The 13,205-nt window shown below is 40.9% G+C and overlaps 1 protein-coding gene across 2 annotated transcripts in view; it reads left to right on the forward strand.

The window, feature by feature from the left end:
* DPP10 (dipeptidyl peptidase like 10) overlaps positions 1–13,205 on the forward strand; it is a 1,755,202-nt gene that overhangs the window by 1,405,936 nt on the left and 336,061 nt on the right. For both annotated transcript variants that reach the window (XM_078683981.1, XM_078683980.1), the window contains exon 13: positions 11,813–11,920. In XM_078683981.1, coding sequence (XP_078540107.1) covers positions 11,813–11,920 — 108 coding nt within the window. The remainder of the gene's footprint in view (positions 1–11,812; positions 11,921–13,205) is intronic.

Here is a 13,205-nt window from a genome sequence, read left to right on the forward strand (position 1 = left end):
GCTGTGTTAAGGCAGGTGGGGGATAGAATCAAGGCTCTCGAGTCAGTCTGGTCCTTATCCCGCCCCCTCCCCCCCAGTTTGTTAACCTCTGGATAAGTGGGCAATCAATCATGTAATGGCGCGACGGCGGGCCCTTTCCCTCCACCCCTGCTATAAACTGTTAAGCTTTTCTGTTCTGGAGACACTGCAGGCTCCGAGCCTTATTGATACTACTATGGGACACAAGGCACCCTGTGGTATTCAACACGCACGGTAATTAAGAAAATAAAGGACAACAATTCCCACCTCCCCCTCACCCTCTTGACGACGGAGAATAAGACCCTCTGCTGCTGCCGGTGCATAGGGGGAGCAGGGTCCACATGAGGGCGCTAAAAGATCGTGATCGAAAGGGATTAAAATGAATTCCCAGGGGCGTGCAAAGGAAACAGCATGCAGCGGCAGCGCGGCAACATTTGCCATTGTTTTGCCATTTCTAAATATAAATACAGACAAAGGAAATATTCATTTCCTTCTGTATTTATATGTAAATATCCGTAAAAACGGAAAACCGGGAGCCCTAAAAATTATCAACCATTAACCTACAAATTAAAAATTATCAACCATGTTAAAAAACAGCACATAGATCTAACAGTACTAAGGCCACAGAGTGACTTTTGTCTGCCACTTTCGAAGATAGTCCAGGAGTAACACAAGGACATTTTAAGTGATGTGAGCAGGATGAAATCCAGACTAGCTATGTCTAACAGTTGGTCACATTCCAGAAAAGTGGGGATTTTTTTATTGACATATTTCTACGAGACTATAGTACAAAATGGCAAGAGAAATTAAGGCCAGAACTGGGACATGATAGCTGGTTCGGCCATAAGATGCCCTTTTTCCATTGTGATGGGACTGGGAAAAGTCGCAGATCATCTGTAGATGGCCGTCTAGGATCCAGGAGGGATCCTGAAGAGATCAAGGAGGCAATTTGTAAGAATTTATTGGAATCCAGCTACCTAAAGATTTCCAGTGTGGAAGGATTTGTTTTATAATCTCTATCTCTACAGATATTCAAAGAAATAGCGCCTAATGTTCTCAAATAAAGGCACTAAGGGATTTGATTCAAGGTCATCTTCATTTTGTCCTCAAAGCAGTTAGCGAGACCACCCCAAAGAGTCTGGTGATGCGCAGATGTATATGATGTCCAGACCAGACTAGCAAGGGAGTGGGCAATAAAAGATGATTTTTCTCAACACTAGGAACCTCCAGAATGTATCTACCTTAGCACTACAATTTAGTAGTGGCAATACCTTTTTTAATGCATTCTCAGAGCACCTTTTACATTTATTCCGGATTTGATGGAATATCAATTCTAGGTTTTTACATTCTCTTGTTGCCATTTTAATTGTTGTATTGTACCAAGAAGCCGACGGTTGGAATCATTTCTAAGTTGAGAGCCTGCTGTGTCCAATTCTTAAAGGCAGAGTCCGTCTCTTCTACCGGGTTTGCATTAAAGGAATACGGGGAACCATCAATTATCTCACATAGTGCCTTAGAGGAGAGTTTAGCCCAGAGACAGGACATGACCTGACCACTAGAGTTGGGGTTGAGTTGGCCTAGATTATCACCTTCCTGATGTATATGAAAAATAATAAGAAAATGGTCGCTCCAGATCAAAGGCATTACGTTATCGATCTAGATGAGGATGGGTGGTGTAAACATTAAGTCAGGTGTATGACTCTTGATACACCTGACAGTTTGATATCTTGATAATTGCAATCAGTAATACATTGTTCAAAGCCTATCGCAGATATGGAATTGGTTAGGCCCATGATGTTAAAATCTCCCAATATAAAAAAGTAGTATGCAGTAGCAATAGAGGAAATATGAGCTCAAGGAAAGGTTCTACAAAATTGGTATAGGAATATGGAGGATGGTATCTGACAATGCCAGGAACTGATTTTGAGCCTGAGTTGTTGAGATAGAAGCCTAGAAATTTTGCCTGAGGAAATAGATTTATTGTGAGCATTTTCAGGTTACAATGTTCACAAATTATTATCGCCAGTTCACCACCACGGCTTATGGGGCATATGGGGCAAGGGCGTTGAACCGATCTATACCCACCAGGGCAGGCCCTGCTCAAAGATTTGTATGTGGTCCAAAATTCCCTTATAAAAAGGAAGTCCAGATTTTCAGTGATTAATACATCATGAAGTTCGACCACATGCTTTGCTAATGAGTGGGCATTCATTATTGCCACACTAATCTCATGCCTAGCACCAATTATGGGCATGTTGCGGGTGTCAACTAAACTCCACCTACTAACTTTCACTTTCAAATTATTACCATAGTATGAATCAGTGTTAGCAAGGTTCACAAGAGTAGTTCAGCACTCAACTCAAAGATCACTTATATGTACACCACAAATTTTCAGTCCATAATGCACAATTAAGAAAAGAATGACATGGCCATCTCAGTGAACAAATGTGAAAGTCATTCCTTCTTCCAAAACATCTGTATTCATCATCTTTTCTTAAAATTACAGTATACGATCAGTAGCCAACACATTTCATCCACCTGGGACTTCTTCAGGGCTCAATAAAAAAGTTACAGCGTGGCATCCGGATCAGTAAAAAACGTTTTTTTACTGAACTGGACACCACGCTGTTACTTTTTCTGAAACTGGAAACTGTACTCCACATAAACCAAACACCATATTCCTTTATTCTAAATCACAACATTATGAATATGTGAGATGACCGCCTGCATATTGAGCCGTGAAGAAGTCCCAGTGGACGAAACTCATTGGCCTGCAGCTGTGCCCCACTGAAGTTTATCTTCTCAGGACACTTTTATTGAAAAGTCTTCTAACTGTAAGCATGGACCAGGTCCAATCCACTTCTTGCATCTGACCCACACTCCATCACAGTTGGCCATATTTTTCGACTTTGATCTGGTCTCGCAAGACTGGATATCCAAGGTTCACACTTTAATCTTTGAGGTACTAGCTTTACTAAAACTTTTGAAAATTCATAACTTTGTTTCTACTGATTGGAGTTTCGTAGTTTGGTGTGAAATAATCTATTAAAATGTCCTCTGTTTTTTTAATTAGTTTGGGTTTTTTCTTGCGTTATGTTTACACTTTATTACTGTTTGTGTGCTGCATAACAACTTACACATTGCTTTTATGTTAAGCCTGACTGCTTTTTGTGACAAGCTACCCAAGGCTAAGAACAAGTTAATTTAGGGACATTTTATGGTTCACCCTACCAGGGATTGTAGCTGCTGATTGACCAGTGTTCAAAACCCATTCTACCAGCAACTTAATTACTCACAAAACTACAGAGTATACCTACTAAAATTGGCTTGCTTCTGCTGTAAAACCCTCCTGTGGCACAAAACAGACTATCTTGCATAATGCACAGCCTCACATCATGGTTCAAGCATGAGTGTGAGCTGGATTAGCATGGGATTTGTACTAGAAGCATACTTTTTTTGAAAAGTGATTCCTTTTTGGGTGGTCACACCCCTGTTTATTTTGTTTTGGGACTTACCTGCTGGTAATATTGAACTTTAACACTGGGACCCTGATATTCAGTGACCAGTCTATTTGCTCTGACTCTGAGCGCATGTCTAAATTTGCTTAAAAACTGATTAATAGAATACATTTTCTGATAAAGCCAGAGTATAAGATGCAAAAGTGCAGGCATCAAAAGTTATATGCTACTTGTGGACTGTAGCACCTGTTGTGCCATCTACTATACTGGCGTGAAAACATGGCTTCAAGCCTACCCTGTAAAGCCTGACTACAGCACAGGCTTGAACACTGCTGCTCAGTCATATCAAAATCACCAGTTTGACAGGTAAAAACTAGACCTGGGCAACATTTAATAGGAGTAATGAAAGTAATTTTATGTTACTCTTGTGAAAAGAAATCACTGAAAATTAGTCAATTACGCCAGTGTGTGAAATTATGCATGATTTGGCACAAAAATCCCACTAAAGGAACAATGAATTAAGCAAACATAAATTGCTTCTGGCTGCTACTGTCCATGTTCTGTTTCATTTAGCACTATTTTCTTAGCACAAATGAATTCTCAGTTCCATGATGGATTTGAAGATGCATTTTGCACCAAGAAAATAGTACTAAATGCAGGGTACACTCCTCACCAAATTCAGCGTAATCTTTTGCATATTTACACTACAGCTAATTACATGAGTTACATCCATTGCTATTACAACCAGATTTTAAGTATTAAATAAGTCCTCACTAAGCAGAACTTGCTGCCCATGAAGTAGAGTGCCTAATTGTTTTGGGGCATGTGTGACATTAGAAGTGGCATGTTCACCCAGTGACTGGGCCCAAAATGACATTTTCACTGGTCAGGTTGTTACTGGTGCACATGAAAAGTCAACATAGAGATTACACACTTCAATCTATAACTTTTGACCTGAACCAGGCAGAGGCTCCATTCAAACACTTTATGTTATATTTAAGACAAATCCCATATAATGGTAAAGTCAGATTTGTAATAAATATATGAGAAATTTAACTTTTAGCATGTTACCTTTAGCCTGTCTGAAGCTGCTGAAGGCTAATTTGCATTAGCTCTCCAGCATCTGCACAGCCTGTACTTGCCTTGAATTAGGTGTCAAAGAGGTGGGCAAACTGGTCAAAGAGCAGAGACAATGGCCATAAATAAGGTGTTTTCCTCTGGCAGGAAGGATAGTAGTAAACATTGAAAAACTTCTCTTCCAGAACTTCAGGGGGACCCGCGGAAAAAAAGCATCCACATGGCAGTTCCACTACCTTGGAACTAATTTCACCATCAACTTGGTCAAGGCTCCCATAATGAGTGAGTCCCACCTGCTTCAAGTATCCTGTTACAGCTGTGGCTACAATTTTGGCAGCGGCTCACTCATGCATGATTCAAAGTTCCATTCTGTGTTGGGAAACTTTTTTGAGATTCTTGACTTCCAGACTTTCACCTAGGCCAGACCAATCCACTTGTTGTATGTGTGTGCTCTTCTCTCCCAAAGCAACAAACACTGAGAGCAGTAGAGGCAGACCACAAAGCCCCTGGGTCTCTGGATCTCCATGGGAGCCTTAAAGGAGGGAGCATGGTATCTATCTGCGATACCCCTGATGTCTTTGTCCTCACTGGGGGAGAAAAGGGTCAGAGATGGGTAGAACAAAGCCCTTTAATGTAATGGTAAATTTGAATAAAATTATATAGCATGATTACCTGGTGGTGTCTTAGCAGTAGCTGTTAGACAACAGAAAAAACAGCAACACTGTAGACGGGAACTAAACTTGACTAAAAGATTCAGTAAAGAGACTAGTCTTCAACTGCTTCCTAAACTGCAGCAGGATGGATTGGGAACGTAGGGTTAGTGGCAGTGAATTCGAGAGTTTCCCTGTGCAAAAGCAACATGGCCTTCCATCCCATCTTACTTGGTCTATTCTGGGTATAGTTACCATTCTAGCTGAGCTGGATCTTAGATGCCTACTGGGAGTTTACCAAGAGAGCGGTTCCTGAAAGTATCCTGAACTTGTCCGATGAAGTGCTTAGTGGGCCAGACATAGTGCCTTGTAAATGACTTGGAGCCAGTGCAAATCATGCACTGATTGAGATATTAACACAAACTTGGGAACTTTTAGGAGCATCTGGCAGCTGCATTCTGTAGAGATTTAAGTTTTTTCGCCAGATGCTTATGAGTGCCCAAGTACAGAGCATTACAGAAGTCCATATTCAAGAAGATAAGCACCGCCATCACAGTCTTTTGCAATTCCAGCGGAATGATCGGGAAGATCTTCTTAAAGACCCTGGGCACAAAAAAACCAGAGGAGTAGTCTCATTTAATTGTTCTGAGAAGCATATTTGGTGTCATAGATTACACCCAGGTTTCTTGCTTTTGAGCCCGCAAGGGTAGAGGTCCTATATGCGAGGGCCACCATGACAAGTTCCAGAAGGTCGTCTCATTTCAAAAAGCAAGTTCTCGCTTTTTTAAATATTTAACTTCAGGCAATTTTTTTGCATTCCGTTTGCAATGTGAGACAGCACAGAAAAGTGTAGCCTCCTCTTAAATGTCCTATGATATAGACACCATAATTTGTGTGTTATCGGCGTAGGAGAGTCTTGCGAGCCATGACTGCAAATGATAATATTCATGGGGGTAACATAGATATTAAACAGCGTGGGGCTAAGGGAGGACTCCGAGGTGCCCCAAAAGGGAGGGAGAAACTTGGAGGGAGAACCTGGGGCTCTGGCTCACCCATTGGGGTATAAATTGAGAAAAGGTTCAACAACTGCAGAGTATCATAAAATATTTGATGGCCTAGCAGCACCAAGGAACATTTGGGCAGTCCAAGCAGAAAGAGGCCAGACATAGACTGTTTCCTCCGGACCTGGTAGGCTGAGTTTAATGGGATTTGCTTGATTTGTTCTTCAAAGTGAGTTTTAGCCACCAGAAGTATTCATTTTAGCCCTCCTGGACTTTATATTGTCACAAATTCCCACTAGCTGGCTTTGCAACTAGAGTTCAGGCTTGCCCTTCTGCTCTTTCAGGTCCTCCCCACCTGTGGGTAAGGCTTCTTGGAAGAATCCATGACCTGCACCTCTCTCGGGGCTCCTGATTATTCACCTTAGTCCAGGGTCTACCTCAGTAGTACCGTGAAGGCCTCAAGGCAGATTGTCCCGAGTGCCGTTGCTACCTACCCTCCAGGTCTCAAGGCCTCCTTACCACTTTCACTGTACCTGTGTGTATGGCAGGACTCAGAGGGCCCTCCTTTAGGGATGTCCTACCACACAACCAGATCACAGATGTTCCATGGGAACCCTCTTCTCCCAGATCCTAAGTAAGACTCCCCTCTAATTCCACCACAAAAGGAGAGGGGATGCCAGTGGCATTGCTCCTGAAGATGCTGGTCCACAAAGTACAAGTCAGTACAAGTCTGAGTGATGCACCATTTCAGACAGGAGCTAATCACCAAGGGGTTATTCTTTCTTTGGGTCCTACAGAACCCAATCATTCTCTCAGTCTCCCCTTTGTGCAGGGGTTCTTATGTGAGAGTAGACATTTCCAGAAAATTGTCTCCTTTGCTGAATCCAAGGATGATACTCCATTAGTCCACCCAGTTTCCAACCCTCTGGCATATCATCTGGGTACATTTCAATATGCCAACTTCAAGTGGTCAATGGTAGTTCTCTAAGAGCTTTAAGTTCATCTCCAGCTGCCACTGGTTTGATAAATCTGGCCTCACCCTTTTGGCAGGTAAATGGGCCCAAGGAGTAAACTGATTGATTGATAGGCTTTATTTCGATATATAAAAATATCATAAAAGCTTATACAACAATTATAAAACACAACAATTAAAACAATCACTTCCTAATTACACAGAAGGGGAAGAAAAGGGAATAAAATGTTAAAAAACAGTTAAAACAAGAATTACATTGACAAAGACAGCCTTCTTGCACGAGTCAACCATGACCACTTTAAAAAATTTGAGACACCGCAAACAACCAATGATAATAAATGTGTGTTGAATTATTATATTAAAACATTTACTTGCAATTGGAGGATTGGATGAAAATGTTTGTTGCCTAAATAAACAAGGGCTAATAGATAAATGTTAGCCACAAGCACTGTGATCACTGCAGCAAAAAAGTACATTGTCTAATAATGGATACAATGTATAGCACAAATCAAACATTGCAAGAATGATTACAACTGCTTAATGCTATGCTCTACTTAATATGAAGGAACATGGAACGAAGGGCTGGAAATGAATAACATTAGTACAAAGTTAAGTTAGTTAATGGGACCTTTGAAAAGTCAGTCTGTTGATCTCAAGTTGTCAATAGCTTACAGCAACACATTTTCAGACTTATGATAAGATGTTCAAGGCAGGTATAGGGAACACTAGAGTGTGTCGTTATTGTTAATCAGGCATGAGTTGTGCTTTTTTATTCAACAGTCTTTCATGAATCCCTTTGATGTTGCAATAGCTGGACTTATCAACACTCTCCTGGTTACATCTTAGCACTAATGCTTTTTTGATGACAGCTACAAGCCAGAAAAAGGAGCCTCAGGCATTATAATTTTGTTAAGAAATTAAATGCGTACAACTGGCTGGAAGAGCTGAGCAAACAGGCAGCAATAGAGAGAATAGCATTTAAAATGAGTACTGCACAATATTTCAAACGTTAATAATCTTTCCTGGAAATGTACGGCTGAGCCCACACATTGTTGTTTACCATGGAAGCCTTTGTATATAATAATATCGGCGGTGTGTTCGAGCAGGGCTGTTTCCTTTTTTAATATTTAGCCTGCTTGTTTGAAGATATTTCTTGTCCACTATATGACGTTATCGGTGTGTAGGTAGTTTACACAGAGGAAAAAGTAAATATTTGTTAAAGCATGCTCTTTGCATGTGGTAATAAAAAATACGTTCATAAACAAATAGGTTTAAAAAGAATTTCATTTGTACACCGAACTGCCTTCTTCTACCATCATAAATCATATTTTGCCCCGCAAAAGAAAACCTTGGGTGAATGTTGTCTATAGAGTGAGAGCATGTTGAGAAGGTCATCTTCTCAAACATGATTTTATAGAAAGTTACCAACTGGTTATGACAAACATTAACTTGTAAAGGAACTGAGTGTTGTATATACACCTGTTCACTGTAACAATAACATGCCAATTACCCAGATTAAACATTTTCCACGTTCTAAATATGGTAAACTGACTCAACGCATTATACAAGGCGTGTGTTAAAATATAGGCAGTAAATGCGATTGCTTTTTAAATTAAAAGAGAACCGTTCAACTGAGTGGTTCCATTTAAAAAAAAAAAGGATCTAGGAGTTCCTTTATTTCTCTATTTTATCATTACATTTGGTGATCAGCCCACAATGTGAATTGTACCCAGAATGTATGGTAAAACAATGCCACAGATATGAAAGGGCCTATTATATACATTCCCCTGCTTATTGCAAATAATTTAGATGAATATTCATTAAAAAAAGCATGCAGCGTAGCCATAGAGCAAGGGTGCCTATGTTATAAGCAGGATTGTTTTTGTGCAGGAAGGGACACCTTTCATCACAAAAACAATCCTTTGAGGCATTGTTCTCTTTCTAAGTGTGCTACAGAATGCAGACAAAGAGGACAACACAAGGAGATAAAGATATTTCTCCTTGTTACGCCTCAGTTACGCCTCACCTGGGAAGGCGTAACATTTTAACACATTCCCAGTTCTACCAGTAATGGTAAATCTGGACATGCATGAACATCCATGGGTGTATGTGTGGGAACATCAACACTCCACCCATGAAACGCTTGCCTGGGCAGAGTAGCTAAGGCAGAGATTTACGCTGCCTTGCATTACTTAAGATTTATCTGGCCATGCAGGGACAATGCATGGCCTTACGTGGCTTGACAAATCTAACTTAATAGTTATGTTGCTGTTACGCCCCATTGCGTGGTGCAAGGACGACACAACTCTTTGATAAATATGCCCATTAATTCGTGCTTATGTACCCTTTCTGCATATGTTATCTCTTAACTATGTATTGCTTTTACTCTTTACTTATTTTGTGCTAATGTGCTATTAATTAGGGTTTTTTGCTCTCCAGTGAATTAGAAGAGTGTTTTAATTTAAAACAGCAATGAGAGGAGCCCATCACACCAATTTTACATCTCTTTGCTTTATTTAAAAACATCAATTCATTAGAGTACCAAAAACACCACAGAATCATGGACGGCGACTGGTGGGTTGCAGGGGTTGTGGATGCAACACCAGGCTTCCTCTGCAAATGCAACACATGGCTTCCTCTGCAAATGCAACACCTGGCTTCCTCCTTGTGACCACTGCCCTTGCGACACCTAATCTCATGTCTCAAAGACAGTGATATAAACATAACTTTTAGCAGCATTTTTTAGCCTTGGGTACTTTCTGCAGCAAACATGAAACTGGGGAACGCTAGAAACTATGTTGCTATTCCACAGTCATCGGCTCTGTTCATCACTGCCCAGCGCTTCAAAGCAAGACACACCTTTTCAGGAATCTGGCTAAGGGAGTAAAGTGCATTAATTTGTTGGTGTGCAAAGTGGGATATGAGAATAGGGTTCCTCCTGTTCATTGGACACAACAGACACCTGAAAAGTCATAGACAGGAATTTTATGACCAGAGTAATATGAGGAATTGACACTGTTGCTTAATTAGGTCAGTGACTGGGCCAGGAGAAATTCATGGTGACTTTCACAGAAGGAGCTAGTGTGCTGAGCGTCTATGTGTTTCCTCTGTGCCACTATTGTGTTCCTGCAGTTGCACACAGGTTTTATGTATTTCCTTGAATTCTTAGATGTGGGGCATCTTATGAGGTGTGAGGCAACATGTTGGAGAAGGTCTACCTGCATTCCCTTACTTATTGGTCATTGGCTATGAAGAGAAAAGCTGGAGGGAGAAACACTCATGAAAATGAACTTAGCACTTTAGGTACCAATAGTACCTGACGTTGAAAGGTATTTTTATGATGTCCATTCATTGTGTTTGGTAAATGTCACCTTGTTTGTTGTGATGGTGTTCCTGACTGGGGGCACTAGTTTGGGTTCTCCAGAGTTATTATGGAGTACGTGGAGGGAGAATGTGTGGCCTGTTCAGTTTCTATACGTTGCTTTTTAATGGAAACCACCTCAATTATAAATTCAAGGTGTGTATTTTGAAAAGCCATTCAGTCAACAATATCTCCACTGCTCTCACACGTTTTAAATTGTTTACATGTAATTCCTAAAGGTGTCTAGTCAATATGTATGTTTGGTAATTCCAAGTGCTGTACATGGGACCCCTGTTCAATATTTTCAGAAAAGTGCTGACACTGTCCCATTCTCCATTTTTAAAGTAGTGAGCCCTGCTCAACTAGCATAATGGCGTTGCCTATATGCTCTCATCAAATGTAAAGATGTATGCTGGCACTCCCAATTACTATTATAATGGCCCTGCTGAGAAGTGCTAGTACAGCGCCTTACTAGTGTGACAGTGCTGCTGAGAAATGCCCCATTTTGCATTACTAGCATACCAGCTGTGGAGAAGTGCTGCCATTGTGTATTGTTTTAGCCTTTTAACCGCCTGCTCTGGTGTTATAGGCCAGAGTCAAAGGAGGCTGTATTGGCAGTTGGGGCTGAGAAGTGGGAGCACTTGGCACGCGGGGCTTGGGCTGCTCTTGGAGAGGTTGGGCTACATATTCCAGGCCGGGACCGCACCTGGGGATGTTGGACCTGGTTCGCAGAAGCTGAGTGTATGCTTGTTAGTGCTTTGATTATAGTCATTAACTTTTGCTTGCTAGTGCTTTGCCTACACATCATTAGCTTTTACCATTCCATCAGGGCCTGAAGAGCATTAAGGAACTTCTAGAGCAGCAAGAAGTTTAAGTACCATTATTTGTATTTGTCTTAACTGAAATATACTTAAATTGATTTCGTATTCTTAAATCAAAACAGCGCACTCAGATTAGCTCCTCTTTTCGAATACAATTTTTCTTGGAAAACTGTCTATTTAAACTATTGATGCTAACTATATTGATGTTATCCATTTTCTTAATCCAAATATAATTAAAAATCTTAATTTACAGAATAGTTGTTAACTTTGGTTATGACAATACCTCTGATGTCTTCAGTTAAAAATGATGAAACATCATTTCCTGTGACACTACTTTCTCATAGATCATATAATTTCATTTCTGTTGATGTATTGGGCATGTAATCTTACATTACTAACTATCATGTACCGCCAAGATATAATAGTAATATGAGTTTACAAATGTTTCTTTAGAATGAAGAACCAATTTTTTCCAAAGATGGCACCAAGTTCTTCATGACTGTTCCGGTAAAGCAGGGTGGCCGTGGTGAATTTCATCACATTGCAATGTTTACAGTACAGGTAAGCTGTCCTTTTGTTTTGTCATATATTCTTTACGTGTAAACTCAATTCATTTTTCTGATATAATTAAAATGTTGAAAAGATTTCTGAAAAAGCTTTGAAAAAGGAATATAATCTGTTTATTTTATTTATGTGACTGCTCGTTGACATTAACACCCTGCATGGTCAGACAGTATGCGTAGAAACACAGTTTATTCAAGGTCAGTGAAAGCATAAAGTAAGGACATGAATATTAGGTTAAGTTCAGAAAGAGGGGTACTATTTATTAACTTTATTGCACAAATGGTATTTATTGGGTGTTAACAGTGGTTAAGTAGTAGTAATAATCTTTATTCGGCAATTTTGTTCACCATAAAAGAGTACACGTACATAAGAATATTCAATTCCCCCACTAAAACAATAAAATATGTACAGCATAAAAGTGTCCTGGGCTAAGGAATGCTCCACAGTCATTAATTAAGTAAGGAAAGCTTCTGTTACGTGCATCAGTCCATTAGTAGCCTAGAATGCATTTTCAGTAGCCGGGAGCGCGTCAGCCAAACACTACTAAAAAATGTTGCCACCCCGCATATCATGGCGGTGGATGATGAATCGGTAGTAAGTACACGTAGTGCCAGGCTATGACACCTCAGCCCCAGCTCCCTACATACAGGTTTCAGCCAGATTTTCCGTGCCGCTTTGTAGGCGGGGCAGGCAAAGAATAGGTGGGCCACAGTCTCCTTTGGTGCTGCACAACCTGGGCACGAACGCAAGGAGGCACCAGATTTGGACCACCTCATCGTGAAATCATGCACCGGTAGCGTCCCGTACCTCAGTTTTAGATATAGCGCTCTATCTAAGGGTTTGGTTATCAGGTCAAGGAAGGGTTCCCGTTTTTTCACCCATTTAAATTCCAAGAACCGATCCGTGAGTGAACCCCCATCCAAACCATTCAGTGCCACACTCTGTACCCAGTCCCAATATAGCCTTTTAATCACTTCCTTGGGCGGCGGCATTTGAGACTCCCATGCATCTCTTAGACCTAGTTTAAGGACTAGGTCTCTCACATTATTCAGCCATCCAATTTTTTTCCCGGTGTCGAGCAGTAAAAGGTCATCCAGCCCTTCAGCATACTTAGCAAGCTCCTCAGTCCTTCTTAAGCAGGTCCAGAAAAGCAATGGGCGTAGCCTCACCAAGTCCTTAAGGGCTCTTCTGCCCAAATCTAATCTCAGGGGGATCAACGGGGTGGAAGCTGGGAGGGCCACCACCTTCCTCAAAAAGGTATTTTCCGCTATGGAGAGGTCTG

Source organism: Lissotriton helveticus, chromosome 3_1, assembly GCF_964261635.1.
Source record: "Lissotriton helveticus chromosome 3_1, aLisHel1.1, whole genome shotgun sequence".
Lineage (NCBI taxonomy): Eukaryota > Metazoa > Chordata > Amphibia > Caudata > Salamandridae > Lissotriton > Lissotriton helveticus.